The sequence below is a fragment of the Cyanistes caeruleus genome, chromosome 1 (genome assembly GCF_971803275.1).
Source record: "Cyanistes caeruleus chromosome 1, bCyaCae1.hap1.1, whole genome shotgun sequence".
Classification (NCBI taxonomy): Eukaryota; Metazoa; Chordata; class Aves; order Passeriformes; family Paridae; genus Cyanistes; species Cyanistes caeruleus.
This window is the reverse complement of record NC_141701.1, coordinates 132,379,953-132,395,282: the sequence shown is the minus strand read 5'-3', so window position 1 is coordinate 132,395,282 and position 15,330 is coordinate 132,379,953. Positions and strand designations below refer to the sequence as shown.

The 15,330-nt window shown below is 41.1% G+C and overlaps 1 protein-coding gene across 1 annotated transcript in view; it reads left to right on the top strand.

Annotated features, from left to right (window-relative positions):
- The first annotated feature begins 3,516 nt into the window (after positions 1-3,516).
- CUBN (cubilin) overlaps positions 3,517-15,330 on the top strand; it is a 142,212-nt gene continuing 130,398 nt past the window's right edge. The window contains exons 1-10 of the mRNA XM_086859110.1: positions 3,517-3,762; positions 3,924-4,053; positions 4,376-4,468; positions 5,444-5,482; positions 6,269-6,370; positions 7,261-7,364; positions 10,990-11,116; positions 12,554-12,722; positions 13,455-13,586; positions 14,777-14,872. Coding sequence (XP_086715236.1) covers positions 3,644-3,762; positions 3,924-4,053; positions 4,376-4,468; positions 5,444-5,482; positions 6,269-6,370; positions 7,261-7,364; positions 10,990-11,116; positions 12,554-12,722; positions 13,455-13,586; positions 14,777-14,872 — 1,111 coding nt within the window. The 5' untranslated portion in view covers positions 3,517-3,643. The remainder of the gene's footprint in view (positions 3,763-3,923; positions 4,054-4,375; positions 4,469-5,443; positions 5,483-6,268; positions 6,371-7,260; positions 7,365-10,989; positions 11,117-12,553; positions 12,723-13,454; positions 13,587-14,776; positions 14,873-15,330) is intronic.

Genomic DNA, 15,330 nt, shown 5'->3' with positions numbered 1-15,330 from the left:
ACTCTCTAGACACTCTTTAAGAGAGGGAAGGAACTGATGATGAGTGCTTATAGGTAAGGAAAAGCAAGGGGAATGTTACTTTTCAGAGTCACTCGTGTGTGATGTAAACCCCGTGGTTGCTGATCCACTGCACAGGGCCTGTCACCAACTTTGCTTGGTTGTCTCAGACCTGCAGGGACACACGGGAAATGCTGAGTTACCTATGGATTGTAGTTTACACCATGAATTTTCACAGTGATATGGAGGTAGCAGTATAACTTCATATGTTGTGTGCCACTTTTGAACACTAGAGTATTATTAGAAAGAGGAAAGATGAAAGAGGATCCAGGGAAATGAAGAAAGAAGTAATGGGAGATATGAGCTCAGCTGAGGGAAACCTTGTGTAAATGTGCTCTATTTGGTATTTAACCAGCAATGGACTGGATTTATAATTATTTATAAATATTTAAAGTGATAACATTGAATAACAAGGTTTGTGGGTTTTTTTTCTTGGCATCTGTAGGGGAAAAAAAAGGATTATTTTTTATTCTTCCATAAAAAGTTATCTGGGTTTGGATTCACATCAATTACTGCTCTTCCTCCATTTAAGCAGGCAACATTGTCAAAAACTCATGTTATGTCCATGCATTTGAGTTACTTCCTAGGAATAATTAATGTGTGTTGAATTTTTGGCCATGATTTGAGTCAACTCTTGTCTTCTACACCAGTGTCTTTTCATTGCAGGCACATACTGCTGGAGAAATAGAGGAATACCACCATTTCATTTCACACAGCTAAACAAGATGGTGGTAAATTGTAGTTCCTGCTAGGATAAACTGCAACCAGAATTAGAAACAAACACTCCATTACTCTTGCCAAATCTGTACACAACCTAAGCTCTTTAGAGCTGTTTTCTGAGCCTTCGTCTTGGGGAGGTAATGAATGACCTGTCCCAGGAAGAAAGGTTTGTGCCAGCTCTTCTTGCTAGAAAGAACAGCCCCTATTCTTGTGCCAGACATTAGTATATTTTCCATTATATGACTCCAAAAATGATGTCTCAATCCAGTATATTACAGTAAAATTAGAAGGTGTGGACCTATTTCTCTCCTTAAGGTTTATAGATTTCTCATTTTGGCCAGCCTAAGGTGCATTCACTAGGAATAAAGACTAAATTAAAATCTGGAAGGTCTAATGAAATGGAAAGTAGTGTGTCATGCAAATAGGTGGGTGCCCAACCCTCTCTTTCCAGCATATGATCAGTGCATAGTCAAAATCAGCTGGTCCTCAGGCTAACCATTTTCTGAGTTATAAAGCCTGCTGGAAGAGAAGGTGACTTTCTTCTTGTTCCTTGCATTATCAGCCTTGTCTTGCTCCTTATGGTTTATTGCTCACTGGTTATTGGTTTTTTTGAGTTAATTAGTTGGAAAGGGAAGCCTGAATCGAAGGCTGACAGGTAGCAGAGAGGGGCAGTGCATACTCAGCATGCAGAATAAATGAACAGAGGAAAGGAAGGATTCTGTGGGCCACAGCCGAAGGTCAGGATGGAAACTGCCAGCATACAGTGGACTTTGTGAAAGTTCCTGGAGTACACAGACATTCAGCCAGCCTGCTATGGAGTGCAGGTGTAGTTGGCCCAGAGTTTATTCAAATTGACCTCCAACTGACAGTTATACAAACTCAGTAAACTTTTAAAACAAAAAGAGAAAAAATCCCCACTAGACAGACTTCAAAATAGACAGGAAGAATGTTAATGAGCACCAGTTTAATGGACAGTACCAGGATACCCAGAGGCAGAAGGTGTCCAGTCAACTAGACAGAAACATTGATAATTTGTCTATGCTGTCCTATTTTTGAGCAGTGGTTTCAGAGCAAAAAGCATAACAGTAAATAAAAATAAAAAAAAGGTGGAGGGACAGATTCTCGATATAAATTTCAGATATTAAAAAACACCTATTTTGGATTGAATGGAGCCATTGTATTTCCAACAACTAAGGACACAATTCTGTATTTTTATGGAAATATTGTCCCTCATGTTGGTAAAGGACAACACATGAAAAATTCTCCTTATGTTTCTCTGTTCTGGCAGGAACAACTGATAGGCTCCCTGCTGCAGAGCAGGTGAACATCCAGAGAGCTGTCCTTCTTCTACCTCACCAGTAGGTACATGGGGTGGGTTGTCGCTGTGGGTTCAGGAGGAGCTTCACCACCTTTCCAGATCCCTCAGGAGTAGTGGTGACGGTTGGGTTACCTCAATCACAGCCATTGGGGACACAAGGGATGTGTTCAGCAGGCTGGCACTCTTCTGAATTCCAAGGTAAGTTTATGAATCATAAACACAGATAATAAAGTATAATACAAATCTAGTTTTTGGAAAAATGGTGGGATACAGCCTAAGACACTATGGTATTCACAGTGAAGATCATGTTAACTGTGGCAGCACCACAAACATTAGCTGACATCCTGACTTCACACTCATGTTCTCAGTGTGCATCTATCTCTTTTGGAGATGAGATTAGTATTTTTCATCACCATGTTAAATTTCTTCACAGGTTTTGAGCTCGTAATGTTTCCATCTGTGAAAGCTGTAGAGTTCATTCAATCCCCCAGCTCCAGGGCAGGTTCCACAAATCTTTGGGATATCTGTAGGTGACAAGTACAAACTGGAGCAGAAAGACAGACTGAGCAGGGTTAGGAAGTGTAGGAGCTCCATGGCTTCCAGGAAGGTCTGCAGCTTAAAGGATGCTGATGTTACCTACGAGCAAGAGCAGCTACAACTGTTGCTGCTCTTCTCAGTAGAGTTCTGAAATTGAGCAACCTGAATAAAATGTCTACTAAGAAAAAAGGTGAAAAAGAATGGTGGTGGACCTGGTTGTCGGGAAGCTCCTAGCATGAGGAAAGAACATGCAGTGAGCTCCTCTAAGCAGGAAGAACAAAGCACAGCAAAGTCTTGTGCAAGGGGAGTATGGAGACTCTGGCAAAAGCAAAGGGGAGGTGGGGCATGGAATCTGTCATGGCTTTCAGCAGCAACAGCCTGAGCCTCAGCATCTGGGGACTGAGTTGCTCTAGAGTCAGAGCAACCATATTCAGTTAAAATTGTACTTAGCTGTTGTAATCCATGGGATGTTGTTCCATATTGCTGACTTGCTTTTGTCATCTGCCCAGTAAATTACTGACTGGAAGCTTCTCTTTCAATAGAAATATTCTTTGCCAACCACTGTGGGTTTTACATTTGGGGATGGGTATTTTTTTGGTAATGATTTAGGTCCTTTAGTACTGCCAAATAATCTTTCCTTTGCCCCTGTGGTGCAGCATGTAGGAGAGCACTTTCTGCAGATTGCAAGGTTCTCAGGGACACAAGAGGTGCTCAGCTGTACAAAGGGCAAAGACATAGTGATAAATACAGGCAGATTCCATTTAATGACCTCTCAAAGCTCCTGAACCCAGAAGACAAAAGAAGAAAAATGCATTTAATGTCTAGGGGATTTGTGTGCTGTCAATCTTTAATTAAGGTATCCGAGATAAAGTTCACCCTTGCAAGACAAGGCAGCAGAATGGGCACCTTGTGAAGAAGGAGCTGTGTGAGAGCAAAGGGCACCTGGGCTCACAACAGCCCAATCCAGCACTGGAGGTTTCACTTCAAGTGCAGGACAGCTGGAGGAGAGCAATGCTTTGGGCTTCTCCTGCTCCTGGGCTTGTAGCTGTGTTATTATTACTTACTGGATTGAGCTGTGACCCAAACCACCATGAAAAAAAGAGGCAGAAAAGAGCCACGTATGATGAGCAGTAAGTACCATTGCTTGCAAATGTATTTGTTATGGTGGCTTGTACATGATGGTAATGGGAGCAGAATGGCTTCACTACATCTCTATTGTACATACTCTGTGGCAGATATATGTAACTAAATGATCTCTTTATTTTATTTTATTTTTCCCAATACACAACAGGCCTCGTTTATCTTCCGAGCAGGGTAATTTAGTGTTCCATGCTGGCTCCAACAAAAATATTGAATTTAGAACTGGACCACTGGGGAAAGTAAAAATTAATGAAGAAGACCTTGCAGAAATTTTTAGTCAGGTGATATAGTTATTTTCCATTAATGTATTTTCATTTTCAATTCTACATATTAATAGTTAAATTGTTTTCACAAGTGTTGGACATGCTTTGTATTTTATTTTATATTATGTATATCAGCAGTCTAATATGAAAGTAAGCCATTGCAGACTTGTAAAGTAATCATGTCATTGCAAACGATAATGAGAAGATTAAATTGTGTATGTAGTAGAGCTCTCTGTATTTAAGTGGACTTTATAATAGTAAAGTTATGCAAGGACTAAACTTTCCTAAGCTTTTGGAAAGTCAAAGTTTGTTTCACATTATCTCTACTGTTTAACTTTAGGTTAGAGAGAGTAGCACAGAGATTCAAGAACTTAAAACAGCCAGTGGTGCCTTGCAGAATGTATCCCAGCAGATTACTCTGCTGACCTCCAAGGTGAGCCATACCTTCATGTTATCCTCCTCCAGCAATCCCAGGTTTCCATTCCTCACACTAATATTAAACAGCCTTCTTCATTCTGATATTTCTGGACCCAGTTTAGGGAACTGGAGCAGAGTCCCTATTTAATATCAGCTTGAAGTCTGTGTTTAATTTGAGATACTTATTCAGTAACTCTGTAGACAATGGAAATACTTCTGTAAATTCCCCCAAAATTTCCAGTTCAGTGATTCTTCTTTGTTCATTGTCAGCATCTGTATTGACTATATCCTCTGACATTTATGGATAAATTCTGGAAATGGACCATATATGTTTTCATAGTTGCTAGGCAGGTATCCCATTCCATAGATGAAATGGGCTATAGGGGTTTGCAGTGGAAAGAAAAGACGGTGGCAGTAATTTTGTCACTCCCTGCTCCTGAAAATTTTTTCTATGAGAAGTTTTGCTTGCCTGATTTAAGTGTCTTTTGTTACAGTGTTTCCACAAGTTCCTTATAGGAAAATATTTTAGAGTGTAATAGACCTTCCTTTAGGGAAATTGTGCTAGTATGTATCCATCACATTCTCTGATTCAGTGTTAACTTGCTGTTTGTGGTTACAAGCCACTGAGATGTGGAAACCCTTTTCTTGGCTTTTGTGCTCTGTCCCAGACCTCTGTCCTTGTTATGCATGTGAGGTCCCAAACAGGAATAGTCACACTCTCAGTTTTCAGCACCTGAATGCATCTTTGCAAGATTGACTCTTGCCTCACAGATCCAAGCTGGGACATATTTAAGCTGTCATTTTCTGAGCAGCCAAACCCACCAAAACCTCAGTGAATGGGGCCTCATTTGGATCTGACTGTCACCTGGTTTTACATACCAGCTATTCTCTTTTCTCAGAGGAAAATGTTTTGTGAGTTTACCAGTTTCCAGCAAGTACCTCTGTGGCCACTCTCATACTAAGCACAATGTAATTCACATTTCTTTTGCAGATCCTGAGTCTTGATAACAAACTTCAAAGCTTACAGCTGGTAAGTAAATGGGAAGCAAACTAGAGATCAGAAAGAAAATCTCAGCCTCAAGTAAAGGTTGTAAACCAAGTAAAGCCCCAAGAGAGGTTTCAATGATTAAACAGCTAAATGATTTCTTTCCTCTCATGCATTCCTCAGGAAAACCTTTTTTGGTAACAGAAGGTAAAAAAAAAGCACCAAGATTTGCAGAGGAGATGATATGCCTTCTTACAAAATATAAGCTGTGTAGGAGCCTGCATTTCTTAATGGAAAAACAGTTGTGCATTCAAGAACAGCACGTAGATACCAAGGAGAAGTAAAATTTTCCTTCCCTGGTCTGTCAAGATAAAGACCAGAAACTCAAACTGGATTTTTATTGTACTGGAGCTAAGTTTCAGCTGTTGCCTGCTTCTCCAGTAAGCTTGTGACAAGCCACACCTACAGGTGCCAGTAAAAACAATTGTCAGATGAAATAGCCATGGAATCAAAAATACAAGATGACCCTCCATCTAGACTCCCAGTCTGCTGCTGACAAACAGTCTCTACTAATATTTACCTTTTACAGGGCTTTTCTCATCCTAGTGCTTGACCATTCTGTGTATGAGAATCACAGCATCATTATTTTGTACAGGGATAAGTGAAATAGCTGAAAACTTTTACAAATCAACCTTTCTTAAAAAAAAAAAAAAAAAATGTAGGAGGAATTCAGGAAAGAATTTGGAAAGAAAAAAGATTTGTCTTGAAAATAGATGCTAATGGAACACCAGCTGAGCAGAAACCTTGTTTTCTACTTTTCTGGAATTTCAGGACATCCAGAGGAGAGCCTGCAGTAGTAACCCCTGTAAGAACTCAGGGACCTGTGTAAACTCACTGGATGGTTTCTTTTGCCTCTGTCCCAGCAACTGGCAGGTGAGTCTTTGGCCTCCTCAACTACAGAGTGTGTATTTCCACTGTGAGACTGCATCTATGTTAGTGTGATTGCCACAAAGCACAGTATTTGGGGTTGCTCAGGACAGAGTGAGGTACACTGAACAGCAGAGCAGCAGTATCACTCGTTGGCCAGAGAGCTACATGTTTGCTTCTCAACAATATTAATATATGTGTGTAAAAAAAGAAGCTCAAAGCATCGGGCCAAACCCTGTGCTGTTACATGCAGGTGATGGCCCATGAAGTCAGTGATTCTTGGCAGTTCCCACAGCAGAGAATTAGTCTGGTTTTTGCTGAGCACTGAACTGAACTGGCTTCCTTGCTGTTGACCTTACACAAGGATAGAGAGAGACGGGGGGAAGGGATGGATATTTATTCAGTCTTAAACAAGTAAGACAAACAGGGTGTAAATAATAAAAAATTCATTCTGAATTTTTAAATCTGGAGACTTTACTATCAAATGCTTTAATGGTGCACCAGAGGTGAAAATGTTATATCTTCTTCTCAAAGGATTTCAACTTAAATGTTACCCCAGCAAGATTTGGGTCAAAATTGATGTGCTTTCCTGATAGAAACAGATTATAAGAAAATTTTCTGAGTCTTTTTTTCTAGTTGGAAAATGAGGGGATGACAGAAATGTGCTGTTCACATGCTTTCTTACATCTGAGACATTTATCCCCATCTGACTGATAGCAAGGGTCACAGAAACACAGCTGAAAAATAAAGTTTTGTTATTGTGTTTCATAAGGGAAGCTGTATTGATAACAGCCCATGGTTTGTATATCTTTGAAAACCATGTTAAACATTGGGTCCATGGTTTGCTTCATTTCTCAGTTATTTGGAAAATAAACTGGTTTTCTATTTCATCTTAGGGCCCCCTGTGCTCAGTGGATGTTAATGAATGCCAGATTTTTGCTGGAACAGAATTAGGCTGCCAGAATGGAGCAACTTGTGTGAACACACCAGGCAGCTACAGGTAACCTCTCAAAACCAGACACAAATATCTCGTGTAGAATACTCTGCTTCTTTTGTGCCCCATATCATGCCTGCAGCACTAATTCTAGAAATAAATCTGTTTAATATCTATGCTCTATAACCCCTTGATGTCTAAGAACATATAAAATCCTTACTTCACTGAGCCCACTGCAGGCACAGACACAGAAAGGCCTCCAAAGCCATTGCCTGCTTTGACACAAGAAGGTCTTTGACATCGACCCATCACACAGCCTTCCAGGGGAGAAAGCTGCAATTTGAAGACTGGCTCCAGTGGCCCACCCCCCTGCTGTAGGTGCAGCTGCTTTAATGGGAATTTCCTGCACCATGGGATGTAGCTGGGGCACTGGGAGGCTCGTTCTGGTCTGCAACCAGTGCTCCCCAACGTGCCCACAGAGCACAGCCATGTGTCCATCCCTCCACTATCACCTCCCCCTTGAGATCAAAGGGAGTGAGGAGAGGAAGGAGGTGATCACCTGTGATCACTGGCATTCCCAGCACACTGATTTGGTCAGAGCAGGGTGCTAATAACACCAAAATCATGGTTCAATCCCCATGTGAGCCATTCACTGAGGCCTGGACTTGATGATCCTTGTGGGTCCCTTCCAGCTCAGAATACTCTGTGAAATCAGAAACAGTTCTCTGAAATGTGTTCATCCCCTCCAAATACACAGGCACTGCTGGGACATCAGCAAAGCAAGGAATGCACAGTGCTGCCAGGCAGAAAGGGAGGAGAAGTGCTGTCTGCAGCCTTCTGCCCAAGGGGGTTCCTGGGCTGCCTGTGTGCTGGGCCCCACACTCATGAAGCCCCTGGAGACTATTCTTCTCTGACTGTGCCCAGCTCCTTAAGGAACATGCACTTGCTTACAGGGCAAGCCATCCCGAACACTTTGTGTCTCATTCTTCAAAATGTCAAAGAATCTGGTAAATAAATAACTTTCACATATAATACAAAGCTATCCCTGTGCAATGGGCACAAACATGCTGGAGAGCATGCCACAGCTTTCTGCAAAGCATTTTGTCTCCTGCTTCAGCATAGAAATCTTAGCCCCCACAAATACTTGGTTGATGTAACACTGGCCTATAATGCTTTGTCAGTTCTTGGAAGAACTTCAAACAAAGGGAATTCTCCTTTGCTTCAGCTCTCCTCATGCTTCAGCATTAACACAGTCTGCTGAGGTGTCACTGGCACGTGATGCTTCCTGGAGGTTTACTTTGATTTTAAAGGATGTTTCTAGTTTGTCTGCAACAGATATTTGTCAAGGAAACAGCACACAAAGCAATCTGCCTTTATTTGTTTCTTATTGTGCTCAGAGAGGTACGGGTGTGTGACTAAGTTAAGGTTTAAGGTCTGCTGTTTTCACAAGCATTGTCATTGTATTCATACGGTCACGATTCCCCAGTCTCTTCCCTGGTGTACTGCTTGCCCTCCTTGGTACTTGCTGAATCAATGCTTCATGAAATGAACTAAGACTTCTTCATAAGTCATTGAAACCTTAATATTGCTGCTTTTGCATCACACACTCAGGATTATGATATAGTCCCTTCCCCAAATCCATTGTACTATCTTTAGTTCTCCTTTCACATATTGTCTTACTTATTTCTGAGTGCTTCACAAACACTAAATCCATCCACTGGCAGAGCATGACATCTCTTTCCAGCAACTGTGAGGACATTGCTGCTAAGTTTTCTGGGGCTCAACAACCCAGGTCACCTCACTAATGCTCTGGGATAGTTATATACATCATTGTGGACTGCCTGCAAAGAAAAGGGTAATGTTTCCACAGCCTGCAGAGATAATACCAGGTGATGGAAAGTACTGGATTAGGTACCATGAAATGGAACATAATACAGTCTTCACCCCTGGTTCATATTCTTTTTCTGCACGCTTTTCCTGTAACTCAGGAAAGCTGAAACATGAGGAAAAAGAGCAGGTATCCAGAAACACCTTCCTCAGTCAGAATCTTAAGGAGTCATTGTATCAGTTGGATGAAAGGCTGTGAAAGTCCCCATCTCTATCAGACTTCTGTGTCACAACCAAAACAACAGGGGCCTCATCACAACGTGTTCATGTGAGCGAGTCATGTGGGAGAACCACGGCAGTGCCAAGCAGCAGTGCATCACAATTTGGCTGAAGTGTCTTGCAGTGTGACCTACTTCTTGAAGCTCTTCTCTGAGAAACTTCAGATGGGTAGCAGATTAATCTTTGCCAGAGTAGACAGGAGACAGTGCCATTGTTCTCCTTTGGGGATGGTCGGATTGCCTTGTTGTGTCCTTTGAAGTTGAACATGAAGCTCTGAATGTGCTTTAGACATACAAAAGTCATCTGGTTCCCTGACCTGTTGCCTCTGTGCTTGCCCAGGCTGAGCTGCTGCGCTGATGGGAAGGTGTTGCTCTGCTTGCTGTCTCTTACAATAGTGAACATGCTGTCCTGCACTGCAGACTGCAGTTAAGCATTAAGCTGTTGTGGGTTTTTGAAGCCTAAGTTTGTCCTGGGTGCACTGTTTAGTTACCTGCAATTGGCTTATGAAACTGCTATTTCAGCTGAGCATGTGACATGGTGGAAGGGACAGCAGCAGCTTATTTTATATAAATTGCTCCAAGGTCCAGGTCAGCTGCACTAGAATACCCTATTCCCAATTCTGCAGAGAAATGCTTTTACAGAGCATTTTTTTATTAGGCAGCTTTAAAACAATCCAAGAAGGGTGTGTACCTGCCATATGTCTCTGCAAGCTGCAGACATTGCAGTGTATAACTTGAATCCAAATGGGTCTCACTGTCATTTTATTAAGAAGATAGTGATCTGATAGGAGATTTTTTCTGTACAGTTATATCTCTTTTAGTTGTATTTCAGAGCCTCAAATTTTATCTATGTGGAAATAGAGCCAGAGAAAAGGGAAACATTATCCAATGGCTTAGAAGTTCTCAGTTTCAGTTCCACCACATGTGTATAATGCTGTAACCAAGCTCTGCCCTATAAATAACCTATATGATGTATGTGGAAGTTTTCAAACCAGATCTTCCAAGTAGAATGCCTTCTTTCAATCCACTACTTTGTTCTTCCCACCCCACCAACCCCAAATTCCACCTCTTGCCCACCACTCATCTCTAAAAGCTGAGGTGCTGCTGAGACAGCAGCTGTCTATGGTTGTGGTGTTGGGATGAAGGTACCCCACTCTCTAGGACAGGCCAGACATTACATTTCTGCATATTGCTAGAAGTATCTGGAGTCATATGATGGTCATAACTGAAAAAGGATGCTTAGGTGCTCGTTGAGTGAAGTGGGGGTTTCCATCCATGGGGGTTTCTGTTTAAGTCTTATGTTAGACTTTTCTTTTTTTCTGTATTTGTGCTTATGAATGTAACAAAAGGCTGTAGATCCTTCCATAGGGCCAGACAGTCATGAATATACACAAGCCTCAAATGATTCTTGAGTCTCTGCTTAACAGGAGATTTGCCTCTCTGCATGATCATTAGCAGGATTGTTAATAAAGGTAAATAGATGTATTTTGTAAGGAACACCCCATAAAGTGGAGAATGGCAATGAACAATCTTTAACAGTGGTAGAAAGGCAAAATTTTGATTTTTCTTTTCACTTTCACTGTTAGCTGCTCCTGTACTCCAGAAACCTATGGGCCTCGCTGTGCCTTGAAGTTTGATGACTGCCAGGAAGGATCTGAGACACTCTGTGAGCACGGCCTCTGTGTAGACGAAGAAAGAGATCAGCCCCACAGGGTAAGGGACAATGTATAAACTTCATTGTACAGCACAGCAGGAGTAAGCAACAAATACTGCTGAGCATGACAAAACTGCATAGCACAAACTGCTGCTGGAAAACAGCAAGAAAGGCCACTATACAACAAAACAGCCTCTCTGCTGTACTAAGGGTGGCAGATAGAATAAAAATGTCATATACCTTGTTAAAGGTACGTGTCACAGTATTAGATCTGCTACTACATTCATAAGGATCTTGGGAATATTTTTTTATAAGTAAAAGTCTTATTTGAAATATAATATTCTTACTGTTCACTATTTTGGAAGAATTAAATGGCTAGAATATTTTACTGCTTAAATTATTAAGGACGACAAACAACATTAATCTTATTTTTCCTGGGAAAAGGCATACCAGTGGAACATTAGTACCAGGGGCCTGGAAGCTGCCAGGGCTGCATGGTGACTGTGTGGCTGCTGCTCATCTTTGGTTCTTCTCGATGTCAGCTGGATGTGGTGTCTGACTCCAGGCCCAATCTTTCCAAGCATCTGCACTGGGTGGATGCTAGCACACACTTGAGTGCTCTTCTGGAGCAAGCCAGCTCATTCCATTTGGACGAGAATCTGGGTACAGGGTGTTCACTCCAACGGGACAGATGAGCCATGCCAGCTTCAGCTCTTTCCACTTAGAGCAGCGCTCCAAAACCACCCAGCCAAGCTTGTGCTCCTTAATGCTCCTATATGCACCATTCCAGTCACAGCACATATTCTTTGTGCTTTGCTATAAAATTATTTCTTAATTTTTAGAAGTTTCACAACTCATCACTTATTTTCTGCTCACTTTTTGTTGAGAATGGTTTTCAAAAGGGTTCAGTGTTGGCTTAACAGTGTCTGCTCCTGTGACAATCAACAATAAAGTTCCCATTAGCTTTAATTGGACCAAAGCTAGATAAACGCTGAAATCTGGCCATTAGTAAAATTTACTAGAAAGAAAACTGTTTTCCTAAAAGAAAACATGTATTTGCAATTTAATGTCATTGCTGCACATTGCATAGACTACTGAATAATTTGATTAAAAGAAAACAGTTAAGATGATTTCAGGTTGCTTATGCTTATCTCTGCCCTGGCTAAAAACAAGTTGATGATTTTTAGTTACGTTTATCTACAGCTCATAATTGATCTTATTTTCTCTGGGAGCTTTGGGGTAAATTACAGTTTTCTTTTATGAACATAATGAATGAGCCCGAGTTGCTTCCATAATCTGAATAAGTAAATTCAGAGGAAGAAATAGACTGAGAAAACTACTGAAGCAACTTACCAGACAAAATGTGCAAGCCATGTAATGCTCTGAAAGCTTTCTTGCTATAGTTTGAAAGCCATTTTATGAAATTAACTCCTTTTTGCCTTTCTCTTGACAATTGCAAATTTCTTAAATATGCAATGTGATGTTTTCTGTGGCAGCCCAAGTACCGCTGTATCTGTGAGGCTGGCTGGATGTCCCCTCCTGGCAGCCCTGCCTGCAGTGCTGATGTAGATGAGTGCAGCCTCCCTAATCCTCCGTGTTCACAGGATCCACTTGTGCAGTGCCACAACACTCAAGGCTCCTACACATGTGGCCCCTGTCCCACAGGTATCTCGTCCTTCCATGCTCTCAGGTTGGCAGAGGTACTACTGCCTGTGTATCGTAAGCACAGACACAGCATGCAGATCAGAGTAACTCCATGAAATGCTTTGGTCTGTGTTCTAAGGAGCAAATGCAGGTTATGTTTTATATAGGTAACACAGGCAGTGGAGTCTAATGCATGATTTATCTCATTCTAAACTGAGCTCCTAAATAGGTATCATGTTCATAGATACCTTCCTGTCCATCATGTCCTATCACCTTCGCATAAGAGATCTGCAGTACTTTCACATCTGTATGTTTCCTGCCCTAAGGCAATATAAAAGTCTGATTGTTACCTCAGACTATATAACCTATGATTACTCTTCCTGAGCTGGGCAGGTGGTGTCTATGGGAGAAGATTTAAAGTGTTTCACTGAAGTTGCAATACAGCTTTCCTGCAAAATGAACATAAGTGCACTAGACCAGAACTGTATCCTCTTTATGTAAAAGTGTGTTTGAAACTGAAATATCCAGAACACAGTTTAAACAAAACATTCTTATACATGCATCTCTGTCCTGTTGTGTCTGAAACCTAATTTTCAGACCGGTATTAATTTTAATCAGTTATGAGAGAGAGAGATCTACTCTTGTGCTAATGAAGTGCAATTCAGTTGTACTCTATGAAAAGATTTGGTCAAAGAAGAAATCAAAAAGGCCAGGCATTTTCTTTTTGATGTCTTTTCTGTGCTGCTTTTTTAGGCTGGCAAGGAAATGGCTACACTTGCCAAGACATTGATGAATGTGCAAGTAATAATGGAGGCTGCTCAACAGCACCCATGGTCCAATGTATCAACACAGTTGGATCATTCCGCTGTGGACTCTGTCCACCAGGTAAAATGGATTTCTTTTTGATAATACTATGGAAGGGCTTAAAAGATGAAGATTCAGCACATTTGAGCCTGTTTTGGGGTAGATTTAAGAAGCTGAAAATTTGTTTATAGAAAGAAATATACATAATACTGTAATAGAGAATGCAGAGTGAGTCCAAGTATATTCAAACTGCTTCAGCTATTAATGAACATTGTATAGAGTATGCCTCTAAAGATGATCCTCTGAAATGTGTTTCTCTTGTACTAGGTAGCTGTTTTCAGTGTTATATCCTTGATTTGGTGAAGTACTTCCTTTACAAGATCATTAATGAGAAAAAAGGATTGCATAATTATAGTAGTGATTTCATTGTCTTTATTAATTGAAGGAGTATCCTGTGTGCCATAAATCACAGACTGTATTGTCTTCAGTAAAAAAAAAAAGCCTTGATAATTGTCATGCTCTGAATGCTATCTGAGGAGACAGTGTTTCCACTGCAGTACAGCTCAAGCGGTGGAACTTGCATCTTAGGTCTTTATAATTTATGGTTTACGATTTCAAATGCTTTTTGAAAAGTATGGTATCAACACTAGAAGTATAGCAGGAAGAAGTCTTTCTAATTGACTTTTTGATTGCTATTTAAATGGCAATAGACTGCAGGTAGTGAAGGCTCCTAGTTATTGAGTACTGAAGGGATATCACCATGCTGGAAATGCAGTCTCAGACAAGTTTTGATGATGTCAGCTCTGGCCATAAGGAGCTGTGCTGCAGTGCTTTGGTCCTGAAGCTCCTGAGAGGATCTGGGTGTTGTGTTTGAGATCCAAGGGCTGCTTTGGTGTGCAGGAGGAAAATGTCTGGATGTGGTTAAGGCTGACTGGATGTAGATGTGTAGGGAGGACAACACACGGTGACTGAGAGACATGGGTTTCTGTGGTTTCACTGACTTTACCTATATTTGGCATATACTAATTTATCTTTTTTTCCACAACTATGGAAGGATTTATTTACAGTCAGAATCCATCCCTACAATGAAGGAGCTACAATAAGTATGCCAGGTTATACTTCAGGAGCTATCTCAATTCTTTCTTTTTTAACTGCAGAAGACAATGATTTTACACCATGAATTACTGTTTTGCTCACCAGTTGATTGTTTTACTGTCAATTCTCAAAGAAAATAGTTTGTTACAGACTAACTGAGATTTACCTCTGAACAGGTTATGAGGGAGATGGACAAACATGTATCCAGGTTGATATCTGTTCAATAAATAATGGAGGGTGCCATCCTTTGGCTACTTGTACCTCAGCTCCAGGTATGATGCTTTCTTAAAGACTGTAAGGTAATATCAGTGTGAATTTCAAGGAGGATCTGGTTAGGATGAGTCCACTTCATAGTAACATATCTAGATTGCAGCCCCTTTGCCACAGTCAGTTTTGCCTCACTCAAAGGATTTTACAGGCAGGTCAGCTAAAGCCAGAAGACTTTTTCACAAATACTGGGAGAAGTAGATTTAGTCTCTACCAAAAAGAAGACTTTATCCTAAAACTGTGGAGACGTTCACCATTTCTCTTTGATGCAGTTTTCCAGTTATACAGCTGCTTTTACCATTCCCCTTCCCATAAGTACCCTTTGACTACCCCACCACTTCCCATGGAGGTGACCTTGGACTCTCAGGTACCCACAGCAAAACAACACTATGGCTCTTTACATGGTCAAACTGGGCACTGACCAGGGAAGGTGTCAAAAGATCAAGTAAGTTAGAATTATATT